This window comes from Falco cherrug, chromosome 6 (genome assembly GCF_023634085.1).
Source record: "Falco cherrug isolate bFalChe1 chromosome 6, bFalChe1.pri, whole genome shotgun sequence".
In the NCBI taxonomy this organism is placed as follows: domain Eukaryota; kingdom Metazoa; phylum Chordata; class Aves; order Falconiformes; family Falconidae; genus Falco; species Falco cherrug.
Genome location: NC_073702.1, coordinates 71,796,894 through 71,811,331, shown reverse-complemented (window position 1 = coordinate 71,811,331; position 14,438 = coordinate 71,796,894). Strand labels below are relative to the sequence as shown.

At 41.2% G+C, this 14,438-nt stretch overlaps 1 protein-coding gene across 5 annotated transcripts in view; it reads right to left on the bottom strand.

Annotated features, from left to right (window-relative positions):
* KIF13B (kinesin family member 13B) overlaps positions 1–13,830 on the bottom strand; it is a 133,131-nt gene extending 119,301 nt beyond the window's left edge. For all 5 annotated transcript variants that reach the window (XM_027811533.2, XM_027811537.2, XM_027811535.2 and 2 more), the window contains exons 1-2: positions 13,694–13,830; positions 3,311–3,404 (exon numbers count right to left, since the gene is read on the bottom strand). In XM_027811533.2, the coding sequence (XP_027667334.2) occupies positions 3,311–3,404; positions 13,694–13,748 (149 nt within the window). In that variant the 5' untranslated portion in view covers positions 13,749–13,830. The remainder of the gene's footprint in view (positions 1–3,310; positions 3,405–13,693) is intronic.
* Between the last annotated feature and the right edge of the window lie 608 nt (positions 13,831–14,438).

Genomic DNA, 14,438 nt, shown 5'->3' with positions numbered 1-14,438 from the left:
ATAAACATTCCAATTGTTGCCTAGGACTGATCTATTCACTTCAATCAAGATGAGTTCACACCCTCTTTCAAGCACTAGCCACCAAGTAATAATGCTTTGCACCACACAGTAAATCCAGTGTTGATAAAGAAACTTTAGCCTTGACCTTTGCAACAGAGAGAACAGACAACTACATAAGGCAAACAAAAAAGTTGACAAGTCATGCTAATGATACTATTCATTTACCACAAATCCCTGGAGGTTCACACATCCTTGAAGGGGAAGATTTTGATTTAAAGAGGTCACTTAGGAAAAGTAGTGACAAAACTCAAGGCTCTGTAGCAAACAGTTCTGTGAAAGCAACTAAAGAACAGGTTGATGATTTCCACACAGCGTAATCTTCATTTTAATACAAGAAACTACCACTCAACTGAACCCACCCCCCAATAGCCCAAGGTTAGTAACAAAGCCTACCCAGCCTGGAGGTCATCCATTAGATTTTAAAATTGATCTTTTATATGCGATCAGATTACTGAAACCTCCACAACACTATTAAGGATTGCTCAATAATTGCTGTGTTTCTCCGTCTCAGGAAAGGTCATCTCTTGGTTAAGGAATAACAGGAGGATGCTAGATTTTTGAAGTTGTATGACAAGAGACATCTTTTCTTTTGAGAGCAAATGTATCATAGCATTTATTAACCCTCAAGCAGGTCAATCTGTTATCACTTGGATTTTCAAAACACTTCTTAATTTTTAATGCAAAACTTGAAACAGCTAGAGACGCTCTTTTTCTGAAAACCTGAAAAAGCTTCAGTGGTATTTACAGCAACACAATTTGCTACCTCTGAAAGTCAGGTCCCGCACACCTCAACCTGAGCGTCTGTCAAAATAGGAAATACTGAAAGAGTGGACATTTCTGACTTTTTCTGTACACATTCATTCCCAGGTCCCATGGGAAATGAGAAGGAGAGGTGGGTCTATCACTTAGAAACTCCAAAGCCTTTAACTCAGAGACAACTGAAGACAGTATGTCAGGTAGTTGCCCTTTTAACTGATTTTGCTGGCAGAGATTTTTTTGCAGATGGTCAGACACGTTATGCAGATCTCTGGTCTTTCAGAACCACCTTCAGGAAACAGGACAAATATGCATAACTGTGACACAGGCTAATTCACCCATGAAATTATTTATTTACATCTACCCATCTCCCAGACATGGTTTCTACCAGAGGATGGAAGTGGGAAAACATGTGTATTTCCAAAAGTCATTGGATGTTTTCCAAAATGTCACTCCCTGCCAGAGCACGGCTGAGTCATGACAAGTGGGGATGTGACAGCACAGATTTCTGTTTCTAAAATTCTCTTCCCAGTTCCTAAACTGGTGCTGGCATCTTAATGACAAATGCAGCAAAGTTCTTAAGATTTTCAAAACTACCCTGCTTTGCAAGTGTCTAAAGAGTGTATTTACAGTATTATTTACTTTTCTATGTTTAATTAAAAGCACCCTAGATTTGCCAGAATTCCTTCAGCTCACTTTAGACACAAGTATGAAATCAAAATGAATGATTTTACAGTACAAGGCAAAGATGTTGTTGGATTTAGAAACAGATCCTGAGCATAAATTAACCCCCAAACTTAGAAGAACTAAAACAAACCTTTTCCTTGAGCTGGTATTTAAGATTCCTCTGATGGAGCTGCAGAAGCCACGACAATTTAGTGGCAGCCTCTCTCAAGGGTTTTACATGCTAGATAGGACCTGTTCCAAATCCTCACTACTCCAACTATGTTTTTGGGGTATGTTGTCTCACTGTTTGCAGGCAAAACTTTAGTGCCGTTAATGGGCCTCCACTTTTCCCTCTGCCATTAAATCACCCATATAAATTTACTGTGCTTCCTGCTTAGATTAGCAATGGGTATTTGTGAAAATGCAAATGAAGCATTCTTCGGTCTGACATGCTGGTTTCTCACACTAGGCTCACCATCTTGTCTAGGATGTCAACGGAATTGCCAACCGATTCCTCCCTTGCCAGGGGGCATGATTTGCATGATGTATTCTCTCATGGCTGCAGTATGAATGTTTTTTAAACATATATCAGGGAGTATAAACTATGCAGCATTTGATTGGTTGCCATGTTTTAGAGAAACTATGAATAACATTCTTAATACAGCTCTGGCTGACTAGGCTTCTGAGAATCTCAATCTCCTGCCATTTTTAGCAGTTTTAAAGGCTCAAAGCAACATAGGTATTTGGCAACTAAACAATACACGTGTCTCTGGAGGAGGCAGATATTGATACAAACAAAAAACAACCCACCACACACAGCCTGTTTGATTTTAAGTAACTTACTAGAGCTCCAGTCCCACTATCTGTAATAAGTCTTGCAGCTGATGACAAGAGAAAGTACATATTGCACCTGATGATCTCTTTGCTTTTCCATTTACTACCACTTGGGTTTGAGAAGTCTAAATTACCAGAGATCAGGTAAAGAATACTTCTACTAACCACTGACATACAGTATAGCTTTACATGGAAAAGCTACGATATGTTGCATTTAAACAAAGCTCTTCTATGTGTTCAACCGATTTTTTCTGTCACCCCTAAGACCACTTCCTTTTGTTTTTCCAGAAAGTAGATCACAATTGACTGTAGATGTCCAGTAATGGGCTTTGCCTTTTCCTGCACCCGTTATTTTGTTTCACACATACATTTTTTCATTTCCTCCCCTTGCAAACAAGGAATAAATTAAGTAGTCACAGCCTTAACCTATCAATTATTACAGGACTTTTCACTTTCACAGTTGTTTAACAAATTTATGCCAGTTCCGACATAAATTGGTCCCTACCCTTAGACACCTTTCCAAGTACTTTCGATGCTTGTAATGCCCCACTGTCAAGATACTTCTAGAGCTACACCTCTCCAGCATTTTCCCATTCCCCTTCTTATGCAATGAATACAAGCTCATTATAAGAAAATAATTGTCAAAATTAATTTCATTCCAAAATGACAAACTGTGGCCCGCTCAAATTATTTTGCAGATTTAAATTTCTCATGTTCCATAACAGCACGTGAGAAGAAGTGCAACAGTTCACAGACCCATTAATTGCTAACACGTTGGTTAGAGCAGGAAGCAAATGCAGTAAGCACTACGTTTTCAAAGCATCTTCCCCGTGTGGTAAAATCAGCCTTACTTTATAGATGATGGCAATTACTTTGCAGAAAGAATAATATATTATTTTGTAAACTGAAAGCCCTCTATCAAGGTCTACATGTCCTTGTTACTAGCCTCATATTTAGTTTATGAAACCTGACTTTCCGTATTCGAAAACCTTACCTGGCATCTCCTTTTGAAAGGTTGGTGTTTACAGGATGAAGAATAACCTTGTTTGCATCCACATCCACCACACATTTTGTATGCAGATCAAGCTCTATAAAGAAATGAGAAAGTGTCAAGTGCTGCTCCTAAAGCACTAGGTTTATATACACCATTACTTCCTCCAGACACCAAATTTATTCATGCAGTCTGACAGCCACCCATCAGCTAGAGAATAGAAACAGGACTATTGCCAAATTCCACTTCTAGAGATATTCTGATGGGATGGATCCTGTCCAGCTTTAAAGCATACACTCTTTTCAAAAAAAGAAAGAGCACTTAGGTTTTACTGAAGGACAATCAGCATATACAAGGCAGTATGAAATTTCTTCTGGGGAAAGAACCATTAGGCATGGTACCACTTTGACAGCAATTCTTACTGCTCTCTCAATGTCTCACAGGCTTAGAGGGAAAGCTGCCCCCACCATCTGCAGCACATTTCCCCCAGCCACTGGTCTGATACTGCAGCATGCCATGCCAGCTGTCAGTCCTGGGGCACCTGCTTTGAGACATTCAAGTCCCACCAAAAATAATTTAGGTGCGACCATACAGAAAAGGGCTTATCCTTCCCCACAGGCTCCCAGTCAGCTGGAAAGCCCAACTCTTCCAAATGATACTATGGAAAGAGATATATACCATGAGTAATAAGGATATTTGCAATGTATGAGAATTCTCAGGCACTGAAGTGGAGAAAACAAAATAAAAGCATCAGTAGCACTGACAACCATCCAAGATACCCACCCAATGACAAATGGAGTTAGATATAAAAAAGAGCACACAGCCACTTGTAATCAAAGTCACTACAGACATAGGGGCCTTGACACAAACAAGTCCAGTCCTATGTTCTTACACTGATGCTGAACCTGGAAAGTGCACCCAAGTGCCGATACTTACAAACGTGACACAGTAATCACACCCAGCAGGCACTCTGCAACGCTCTGACATGCTGTGATGACAAGGGGCTACACTGAATAACCTCCACACAGGCTTCAACACCTCAGCTGAATCACCAAAATACTCTCCTGTCTAATCATGTTAATTATAATCCTCATCCTCCTTCATCTTTGCTCTTTCCTTCTCTGCCACCTGTACTTGCTCTTTCACCTTACAGCACCTTATAAACTCAGACTGAAAATTGCTCAGGCAAAGACTGCAGATCTTAATTATGGCACAGCACCTTGCAGACTTCTTGCTACTGTCGAATAATATAAAAAGAGTTTCTTGCATTGACTTTTTTTTTCTTTTTTTTAACAAAATGTAATAACCTTTTTGCTAGTGGAAACACGAGAAAGCAAGCCAAAGCTCAAGATTACTGGTCACAGCAGGCAGTCACATGAGACTGAAATCCTTCTGAAAACTACCCCTCTCATTAAACTGTGATTTTGTAGAAGGAAGAGAGACAAGTTTCAGAAGCTAGTGTTTAATTTCTCTCCACACCCTGAAAGACAATTTACCTATCATTAATATGCAATACATGCTTGCTTAGATGAAATTATATTCTTCATACATCCTGTATTCAACAAGCCACTTTATCTTGGACTGGCTGGTTAGTGATTAACATTCTGTATTGCAGTGACCTGCTTTTCCTCAACTCCTGAAGGAGTTTTTTGCATGCTACCTCCCTTATGCAAAGCATAAGGTATGTGCACTCTGTATATGAACAGTATGGTCTCTAGCACATTTTTTAATCCATCTCTTGAGAGAGAATGCTGATGGCAGGTTTTGCACCCCTGATTGCCCAGTGAACTCAAGGTCTTGCATTAAACCTCTTTGTGAAATACATTTAAGAAAGCACACAGGCAGGATACAAGAGTTCCTTGAAGCCATGTGATCTCACAGGAAAAGAAGATTCAAAGCCCATTTGTCATGTACAAGACACCTTGTCTGATTATTTTCATCACAAAGGTAACATTAAAATCCCTCACCTAGGCATCCTGCAGACAGGGGACAGCACAGTTTTGGCAGATGTGGTGAACCAACCCAACAGCTATTTCCAAACAGGGAGGTCTCAGTCCTTCCTTCTGGCTACCTGCGCCTGTTGCTCACCTTCCACCACTACTGCGCTCAGCAGACTCCTCTGTAAATCACTTTCAGTTACTTCAACAGTAACTAAGCAGAAAACTACTGTTTTAACAGCACATCATGCACTTTCTACAAATTCTGGCTCCATTACAAAGCACGTTCTTTGACTGATTTCCGATCTCTTTAACGCTTCTGGTAGGCTGAGAGAAGAATCTTGTATTAGACACTACTGAAAATGATATAACCATGATTTCCACCTCATTAAGTTTTTAATATTACTAAAGCAGGTCAATCTTATAAACAAATTATCTTCCTGCTCTTTGGGATACGATCACACACTGACTCCACCCTTACTTTCATAGTTTCAGTGTCTCCTAGGTAAGCAGTGTACTTGCTGCCCCTGAACAACAAGCAAAATTAAGATGCACCATGATAAGATGATAAGCACGCACATCCAAAATCACTGATTAGTTAATCTTGTAGTAAGGACTCATTTGTCGAGGCTTGGTACTATTATTTCTTTCAGCTATACAGCTGTTTGTTTTTTTTCCATGCAGCATGAAAACTCGGAGAAGTTAAAAGATAACAGAGGCTGCTCACTGTCAAACTCTGGAGATGTATCACAAATCTTGTACCTCAACAAGATTTAAAATTTCACCTATTATTATTGATAATCTGCTTCTACCTTCAGTCATTACCAAGAAAACACAATCAACTACTCATTTGCTTCATCAAATCAAGAAACTAATCAGCTAATTGGTTTTTGAAAAATTAAAACTCAACTCTCAACATCTCAAGAAACATTTATTGCAGGGAATGAAAACCTCTTTCATAGCTTCAGAGCAAGAGAGCTGTGACATCCATAATAAAAGGGTAACATATCTTAGTCACTTTTCCACATTTACACTTCATGTAGAAGTGTTAAGCAAAGCTGGGCCAAGTGCAAAAAGAATTGTTGTCACGTGCGTCCAAGGTACTCGCATCTCTATTTCACTTGTGAAACTGGAAGGTGGGGCTTAGATGCGGCCATTTTCCTTCCCATTTCCCTTGATTTTTCAACCCCTCACAGAAGTTTTCTTAAACAATAAAAACTGGGATTTGAGCAATGCAGATCTCAGCTAAAACCACACTCATGTAAATCCTAAGTGACTATACCTTTGATAAAAGGCTGTTGTAAAAAGCATTCAAGCTACCCATACACACTTTGGGCTTTTCTGCTAGCCTAAGAAATTTGGTGTGTTTCCAACAAGGTAGAAAAGTCAGTAAGCAAGAGAGAGCAGGAAAAGCAGAACCAGGAGCAGTGTACCACCACATGCAATGGTGAATTCACTCCCAACAACAGGTAGGAGTTCGCGTTCCCTCTGTAATAGCAGTCACGCATCTGGTAATCATAAACTCAACATAGCAGATTCCACAACAGTGTTAGGAAACACTAGCAAAGGTGCAACTTTAAAACATACCAAACAGGTCTGGGGCCGAGACAGACTGTATGTGAATCCTGGAGGAAGGGGAGAGAAGCATTTTGGAAATCATTGGACTTTTCAGCTCTGGGAAACCTCCATCTTTGTTTATGGATCAGTTAGGGAACCGTCTTGATAGATGAGCTGCAACTAATGACAACACTGGTTGGATAATGACATACCTAACCCACTCGCTTTCATAGCGTATGAAATCAAACCCAGCTGCATCAGCTGGTATAATGAAAACATCTGAACTGCCATGCAGTGATCCTGCAGCTTTTTCAGCTACTGCCCTAAAACTCATCCCACCTTTAAGGTTACTAGATTTCAGAACCAAACAAAATGATCCTAATAGATAGCTTTTGCAGGGCAGTTTGAAATAATCTTAAAATGAAAGATGATACAGTGAATAAGTTTGTCTGCAATTTATTAAACTAGCGGTTGGGACCATGGCATCGTAATGGCTTTTAGTACAACAGTCACAGTAGCTGAAAAGCCTGTTACAACTTATGTGAACTTCCATATTTTCCTCTTTATATACTCTATTTTTTCACATTGTATAAGATTAATTAAGGGAAAGTACTTCCCAATTCATCAAGAGCCTTTATTTCCATATAAATTTTCCCATCAGATTTCAATTTTAAGAAATTAGTTTCTGATGGTTTACAGTTTTTCAGCCCTTTCAAAGACTATCTAAACCCCACTGAAACAAAAGATGTGAACCTGGTGTTATAACTAAAATTGAATAAAACCTGTGACAGGTTCCTCCTGGTCCCACTACCAGATTTAGGGCAACTGCACTTGCACTGATTCCTGAGGACCCCTTGGAGACAGGACATTAAGCTCCGTACTGTCACTGGGAACCAGCATGGCTGTTCTTGCAGTTTCAGAAAAGCTAACTGAAGTATAAAAAATAAAATGTAAGAGGTTTAAAGTGCATGTACTAAGCTTATAAGCCAAAATTGGCCCCAAATACAAAGCTCACAATAATCTCCTCTAAAGACAGACGATAGACATTTTATATTTTAAATTGCCAGTAGATTTTCAGGAGATTAACATTCCCTTGAAGGTTAGAACTGGAATGTTGTGGCCTGAGCCTTCATTCAATGAGAAATTACAGTCTGTTTCTTGTACCTTTCCTGGTCCAAAAAAGCAAATGGCAATAATGTTTAAATAGTAACTTAAAAATATTTATAAGTTTATTTATCACACAAATGAAATGAATGCCAACTAAAAGAAAAAAAAAAAAGAGGCTGTTGTTTGGGTTTTTTGTTTGAAAAAGAAATCTAAAAGCAAGTTCAAACACAACAGGCCCTCAGGTTTCCTTGCCAATATTTGTTGCCTTAGAGTGACTTCTCTTTGCCCTTTGCCGCGTAGAAGCCAACATGAATAAGAGAAAAAATAACTGACTATATGAGAGTGTGAAAATAACTTATATCTAAATTACAGTGCTAAGAACTTAAATGAAAAAAAAAATTAGCATCACAGCACTTTTAAGGCATTAATTACAAAACATAGTGACGGATACATTCTGGGCAAAAGTACAGTAATTTGACTTGTCCCTTGAAGTCTACGCCGGGCATCTTTCAGGCTTCTCTCCTACATATATGAACTGCGCAAATGTAATTCATTAAATTTTCAGTTTGAAGCAATTAAAGAACATTAAATATGTATGAGTGCATCTGGAAGGGCACACAATACTATCTAATCTTGATGATGAGGTGCAAGTATACGTGAGCACACTGTACACTGAATGCAAGCAAGCTCTCCTTGCATGTTAACGCTACGTTGTCCAAATGGTAAAAAATTTATTCTGCCTTCCGCCGTTTCATGTTCTGCAAGAACATGCTCTGCTTGCCAAATGGCTTTAGTAAAGGCACTCAGTGTATCTGGACATTAACCTTACAGTCAGTTCTGCTGCTGCATGCACTGCTCAGCTCACAGAGAGTAAGTAAATAAATCAGTCTGGTGACTTTGACGCAGCAAAGAGCTCTGAGGAAGCTCAACACACAACTCCGTGCTGCTGCTGCTTTTTTTCAGGCTTCAGAGTTAACAGGAATGAAACGCAATAGTGTTTGCTCTGCCACCAGCCACCTAAAAGCCAAGGCAAAACTATTCACATTGTGTGTATCTGATCTTCTGTTGACTTCAGGAGGAGCAAGCAAACGTGAAACCAGAGCAGCACGGTAATCTCATACTGCACTTTAGGCTAGCTCTAAAGATGTAATTAGCACAAGAATTGTTTGCCTTTGTGTCATCCACATTAGACTGGTAGTCTCAACGGAGACTTTGGCTGTGGGGAGTAAGCTTGTAACACTTTAGGAGTTCTTAAAATACAATTGCCTCACAGAGGAACACAAAGTGAAACACTAATTCCACATGCTTTACCCATTTGTCACCGTGTCTCTAGGTTAATCCAGCTCATACTGCAAACACTATTTTATAGGTTATCAGCAATCACCAGGAAACACTAAAAAAATCTGGACACTCATGCATGACAAGGATAATGGTGAAGAAAAGTCTTGTGTTTTTCATATTGCCATCAGGATACAACAGGTGCCATTTCATTTATTCTAATACCATAATTAATCTTGTAAAACTGCTTGCACAAACTTTAGTTTATAAATAAATTGTTTCTGTCGTAATCTCCAGTGGAAAAACAAACAAATAAAACCAAAAGAACAATCCCTGCCTCCACCCCCAAAACCAAAACCATTTCAAATGACTGAAAAACCAACCTGCTCCAAAGAGTAGGAGGACATAAAATTACCACCTAACACCATGGTCAGAAGCTTGCACAGATACAGAAGCAAATTCCTTCCTTACAAGCACTGGAGACAGACTCTGTCATCAAAGCACAAAAAGATCCGTGTTGGAACACGGAAACTAGTCTGGATGAATACAAACATTAACGTGACAGCTAACCAAATATGTATTTACAGGCAAACTAGATATCTGAACTGGAAGCTGCAGTTCTTACACTACGGTCCTACAAACAGTTTAACCTGGCAGCGCTGCCAGAATACAGGCTGTGTGCCCATACTGTTTAAACTTAACCTAGCACACCCACAGAACCACTCCCCAGCTGAGCTGTGCAACGCCACCACTTGCCTGTGGGCTAGCACCAGTACTTCTATTGCTCCTCAATAAATTCACTCAAAGTACTAAACACATAGTTTTTTGCAGTTAGTTTCCTGTCTTTCTTGTCAAACATAAAAGTATTATCCCAAGTGAAATGTAGCAACACAACAGCAGTAGCTTTTACTGGTTTAATGTGTCGTCAGCCATACACTTGAGCAAAAGTCATATTCTTTTAGTACTGATAAAAATGTTATATTTTAATTAACACTACAATGAATTGATTCCAAGGCACAGGGAAACACAAGGACTTAATTGTACTTCGAGGGTGCCTGTGCACCAACATCATCTGAAAACAAAATACTCAGTAAGACAAATCTTAATTAAAAAGCCTCCAGTTGCCTTTTCCTGGTTTCATGGTATGGCTTGAGCTTTGCACAGCACTTACCTGAAATATAATCAATATCTGCTAAATGAAGTCAAACACTGACACTATTTGTAAAAGGAAATCCACTGCAACTCTAAAATACAACAGCAGAAGAACTTACTGATTGTAATCAAAAACCCATCTGAAAAAAGCAGGGCACTAGGAAATATTTAGGTGAATGACAAAACCAAGAAAACAGAAGAGTCTTATCTAACAACACAGTATTGAATTATTTAATTCATAACAGCATACTAATTGAGGTCCCAGTTTGCAAAGTAGACAGTATGCAAAAAAAGAAGTCACTATTGCTACCTAGAAGAGCCTACAGCTTTAGATGTGATGCTGCAAGTGTGTTGACATAGCAGTAGTTTTACTACAGCATAGGTTCCATACACAGTTTGTAGGGCTGGGGTCTAATTCAAAGCAAGATCCAAAAAAAGTAATCTAGATGCAAAACCACCAAGAAACCCAAGTACAATTACAAACTCTTCCCCTCATTGCTAAAAATCAGTACTATGAACTTAGTTTATAGATTACTACTTCACACGAGAATGAAGCAGGACCCTCCATACTACCACCTTGAAATGCAAGTACTATGAATAACCACCTATCTGATATAGAAATCCCTTCAATATGCATGCAAGGAACCTATTATACTTTTATGAGCTGTATAAGTTAGTAATAGTTAAACATACCACTTTTATTAACCTAATAAAGCCTTGCCTTAAGAAATTCATAATTCAAACACTAAAGACAACCACCACCACCACAGGTAAACACTGAGAGTATTTCAAAGCTTCAATTTCAACAGTTGTAACCATGTTTGCAACTTTAAGCCCTTCGGTGCAGAGGGAAGGAAAGAACATTACTCGTGATCCTGAAGAAAACAAGTATTTGCTTCAGGTCCAAAGCCCCAGAACTTCACACAAAAACTACTTAGAACACAGTACGTATTAGAGAACTTCCAAGAAAGATGCCTCTTGCCTCAAAGTCTATTATAAAAGCAAAGCCACAGAAGTCTAAGAACTGGATGACTCTTCAGTAAATCAGTTACACATTCTTAAATGTAACATTAAATAGGTAAGAAAAATACTAGGCTTCATATCACTGTTTGTTTCTATAAATTCAAGGAGCATCAGAAATACTACAAGGAGGTATCAGTTGTTTAGAACTGGTCAAAACATCTGGAATATGACAACTAATCTGCTCAAAAAAAATTGATTTCAGAACATTTGAGGGAGAAAAAGACATTGATCTTTCAGGCTAGACTTACATGCATTTTGGTATCACTTATAAAATAACAGGATGCTTAATAGCTGCAAAGTGGTTCTTACAGAGGGGAGGTACATCCCAAGCACCAAGCTACATGCCAAGAGTGTGGGGTTCAGGTCCCTCTTGTCTCTGATGAACAGCAAGGGCTGACAGGCAAATGTCCCTTGCTCCTAGATAAGCCTCCTAACAACCAGGATACAGTGGTCCTCTCTCATCAGTAACATTTTTAAGTTTATACAGAATAAAATAGCTCTGAAAACAAGATACACCCTTCCATTCTCCGAGATTCGTGCAGCTCAACATTAGGATATTCCCCAGGACGGCAGATGCTTCAGTCATCTTATACTGCTCTAAATCTATAATCTTCCATCATTTCTTCCCCTTTACTTCCACCACTTCTTCCCCACATATTTTTTTCCTGCAGAACTGTTTCTAGCTAGAAACAGCTTTAAGACCATATGTAGGTTATAGTCCAAGAGGGACAAGTGTATTATTTATCCTTGGAGATTTAAAAATCGACTGAACGAGGCCCTGTGAAACCTTACCTAATGTGACCTGTTCTGAGCAGCTAGTTGGACTAGAGACCTCCAGAGGTCCCCTCCAACATGAATTATTGTGTAATCCCAGGCGTAAAGAGCACTACACAGTCAGAAGATGTCTGGGTCACAGCCAAGGAAATGACCTATGACAGGAAAAGGACATGAGCAAGAGGAAAGCCCATGTCTATCACTGAAACGAAGCACCACTTTCCAGCTCTTTTCCATCCCACCTCCCATCAGCTCCTCCACACTGTCACTCAATCTCCTCCAATCAATTCTGCACAAGGATGGGTCTCTCCTCAGTTTTGAGAATTGCTACCTGAAACTTAACAAAAAGCAGATTTTGGTCAAAATATGCCCAGTTGCTCTAACCTACCAGACTGTAAGGCTATCAACTCCATCTCCTCTGTTTTGGATGTGGAACTTGAGAGCTCTTGTGAACTCAGTTTGATGTTCCCCTGCTTCTATTTTAAAAGGTATGGAAATACTGTATTCAATACTTTAACCTTTTATTTTCTTATTTACTGAAAGGAATGAGTTATTTTGTTTCTGATCATGTAGAAGATAAAGGGCTCCCCCGCTCCCTTTTTTGCTTCAGCTATTAACCTGACTTCATTTGATTCCCTTTCCCCAAAAGGAATTATTGGCATACTTCTGTGAGAATATGGGGAAAAGAACCCACCCTACATGGTTCTTGGAATTTTGCCTTCTTCATCTTCCCATTCCTTGGCTAAAGTTGCCTTTTCATACTTGCTTCCTCATCATCTAGAGCAAGTTTTTCTAATTAAAACAAGGTCTGATTAACATAACCCTTAGGCAAGTTTCGGGGGGGGGAACGAACCCCCATCACAATACAACAACAACAAAACCTCTTGTCAATCCATGCTTCCTCTTCTATGTTCCCTTGTTTGTTTTTGTTTCTTTTGTCCTTACAGTGCCCTGTCATCTGGTTAACTCTGTCCCACTCAATCACCGAGGGGAAAGAAGAAGGGTTACAGAGCTGAGGGCTGAATGAGCACAGAGGGAGATACAGAAAGAGGGGCATTTTCCCCCCAAACCCCAGAAAGCAGGGAGGAGGAAAAGCTCTCGCAGCAGGGACAGGGCACAGCCCGGCTGTTAAGCAGGTGCAAAAGGTGTGGAAAGGGGTGTACCCCAGGGGAAAGGGAAAAAAAAATCCCAAAAGCAAAAAAAGCGCCATAAAACAGGGCGAGTTTAGGAAAAGAAGATGTCAGGAGAGGGGAGTGAAGAGGGCTGCTTTATGAGACCAGCTCGGCTTCACCCACAAAACTACCTGTACCTACACATGCGTGCGTAATAAATAAATAAATAAATAAATAAACACATACGCCCCCCTACCGACACATACACCTATAAACACGCCCCCGCGCCGGGACACACACACCTATGCACCCACACCTGCCCCCACAGACGCCCGTGGGGACAGACACCCCCCGGCCTCCCGCCCCGCTCTGCCCCTCAGGCCGCTCCCCTCAGGCACACCGCCGGGGACGGGGGGCGCCGAGGGACGCAGGGAGGAAGGTCTCACCTCGCCGGTTCATGGGGCGGACGCGCACCGCCACCTTCACTTTGGAGTCCCCCATCCCGTCACTCCAACCTCCCCGGCTCCCTCGTCCCTCCTCGGCTTCCGTCTACGGAGGGACACCCGGCGGCGCGGGGAGGAGCGCGGAGCGGGGCGGGGGGCAGACCGGGGGCGGGGGGAGGGAGGCACCGTGCGTGACCAACGTCCGGCCGGACTACAGCTCCCAGCGTGCAGCGCGGCGCCCAGCCGGGACCAAGGCAGCGTGGCGCGCTGCACGCTGGGACGTGTAGTCCCGCCCGCCTCCACGGCCTAGCGGGACGCGTTGCATGCTGGGATATGTAGTCCTTTAGGCTAGAGGGGTTTCGTGAGGGGATGAGCCCCAAATGGCGTTTGCTGGGCGTGTTGTACAACAGGGCTCTGAACGGGGTGGGGAAGGGGGTCTCGGGGTCACCCCAGGTCCCACCACTCATCCCCTGGGTGGCTGTGGGTGAACCCCATCACGCCTCAGTCCCCCCCTGTGCCTCAGGCCATTTTTAGGGGAACACAGCGATATTTTGCGTGACAGCAGTGTCACCGCTGAGACTTAAACACCTCACCACAAGAGTTACTCTGGCAGCAAAAAACAGTGTGGCGGTGCTTTGCTGGTCTGTGGAGTTTCTGCCCACTAGAAATCGCTTTGAAGATCACCGTCACATGAAAGATCATGAACCGTAACCCGACACACAGACCGTGGTTTTAGATGATGACTGGG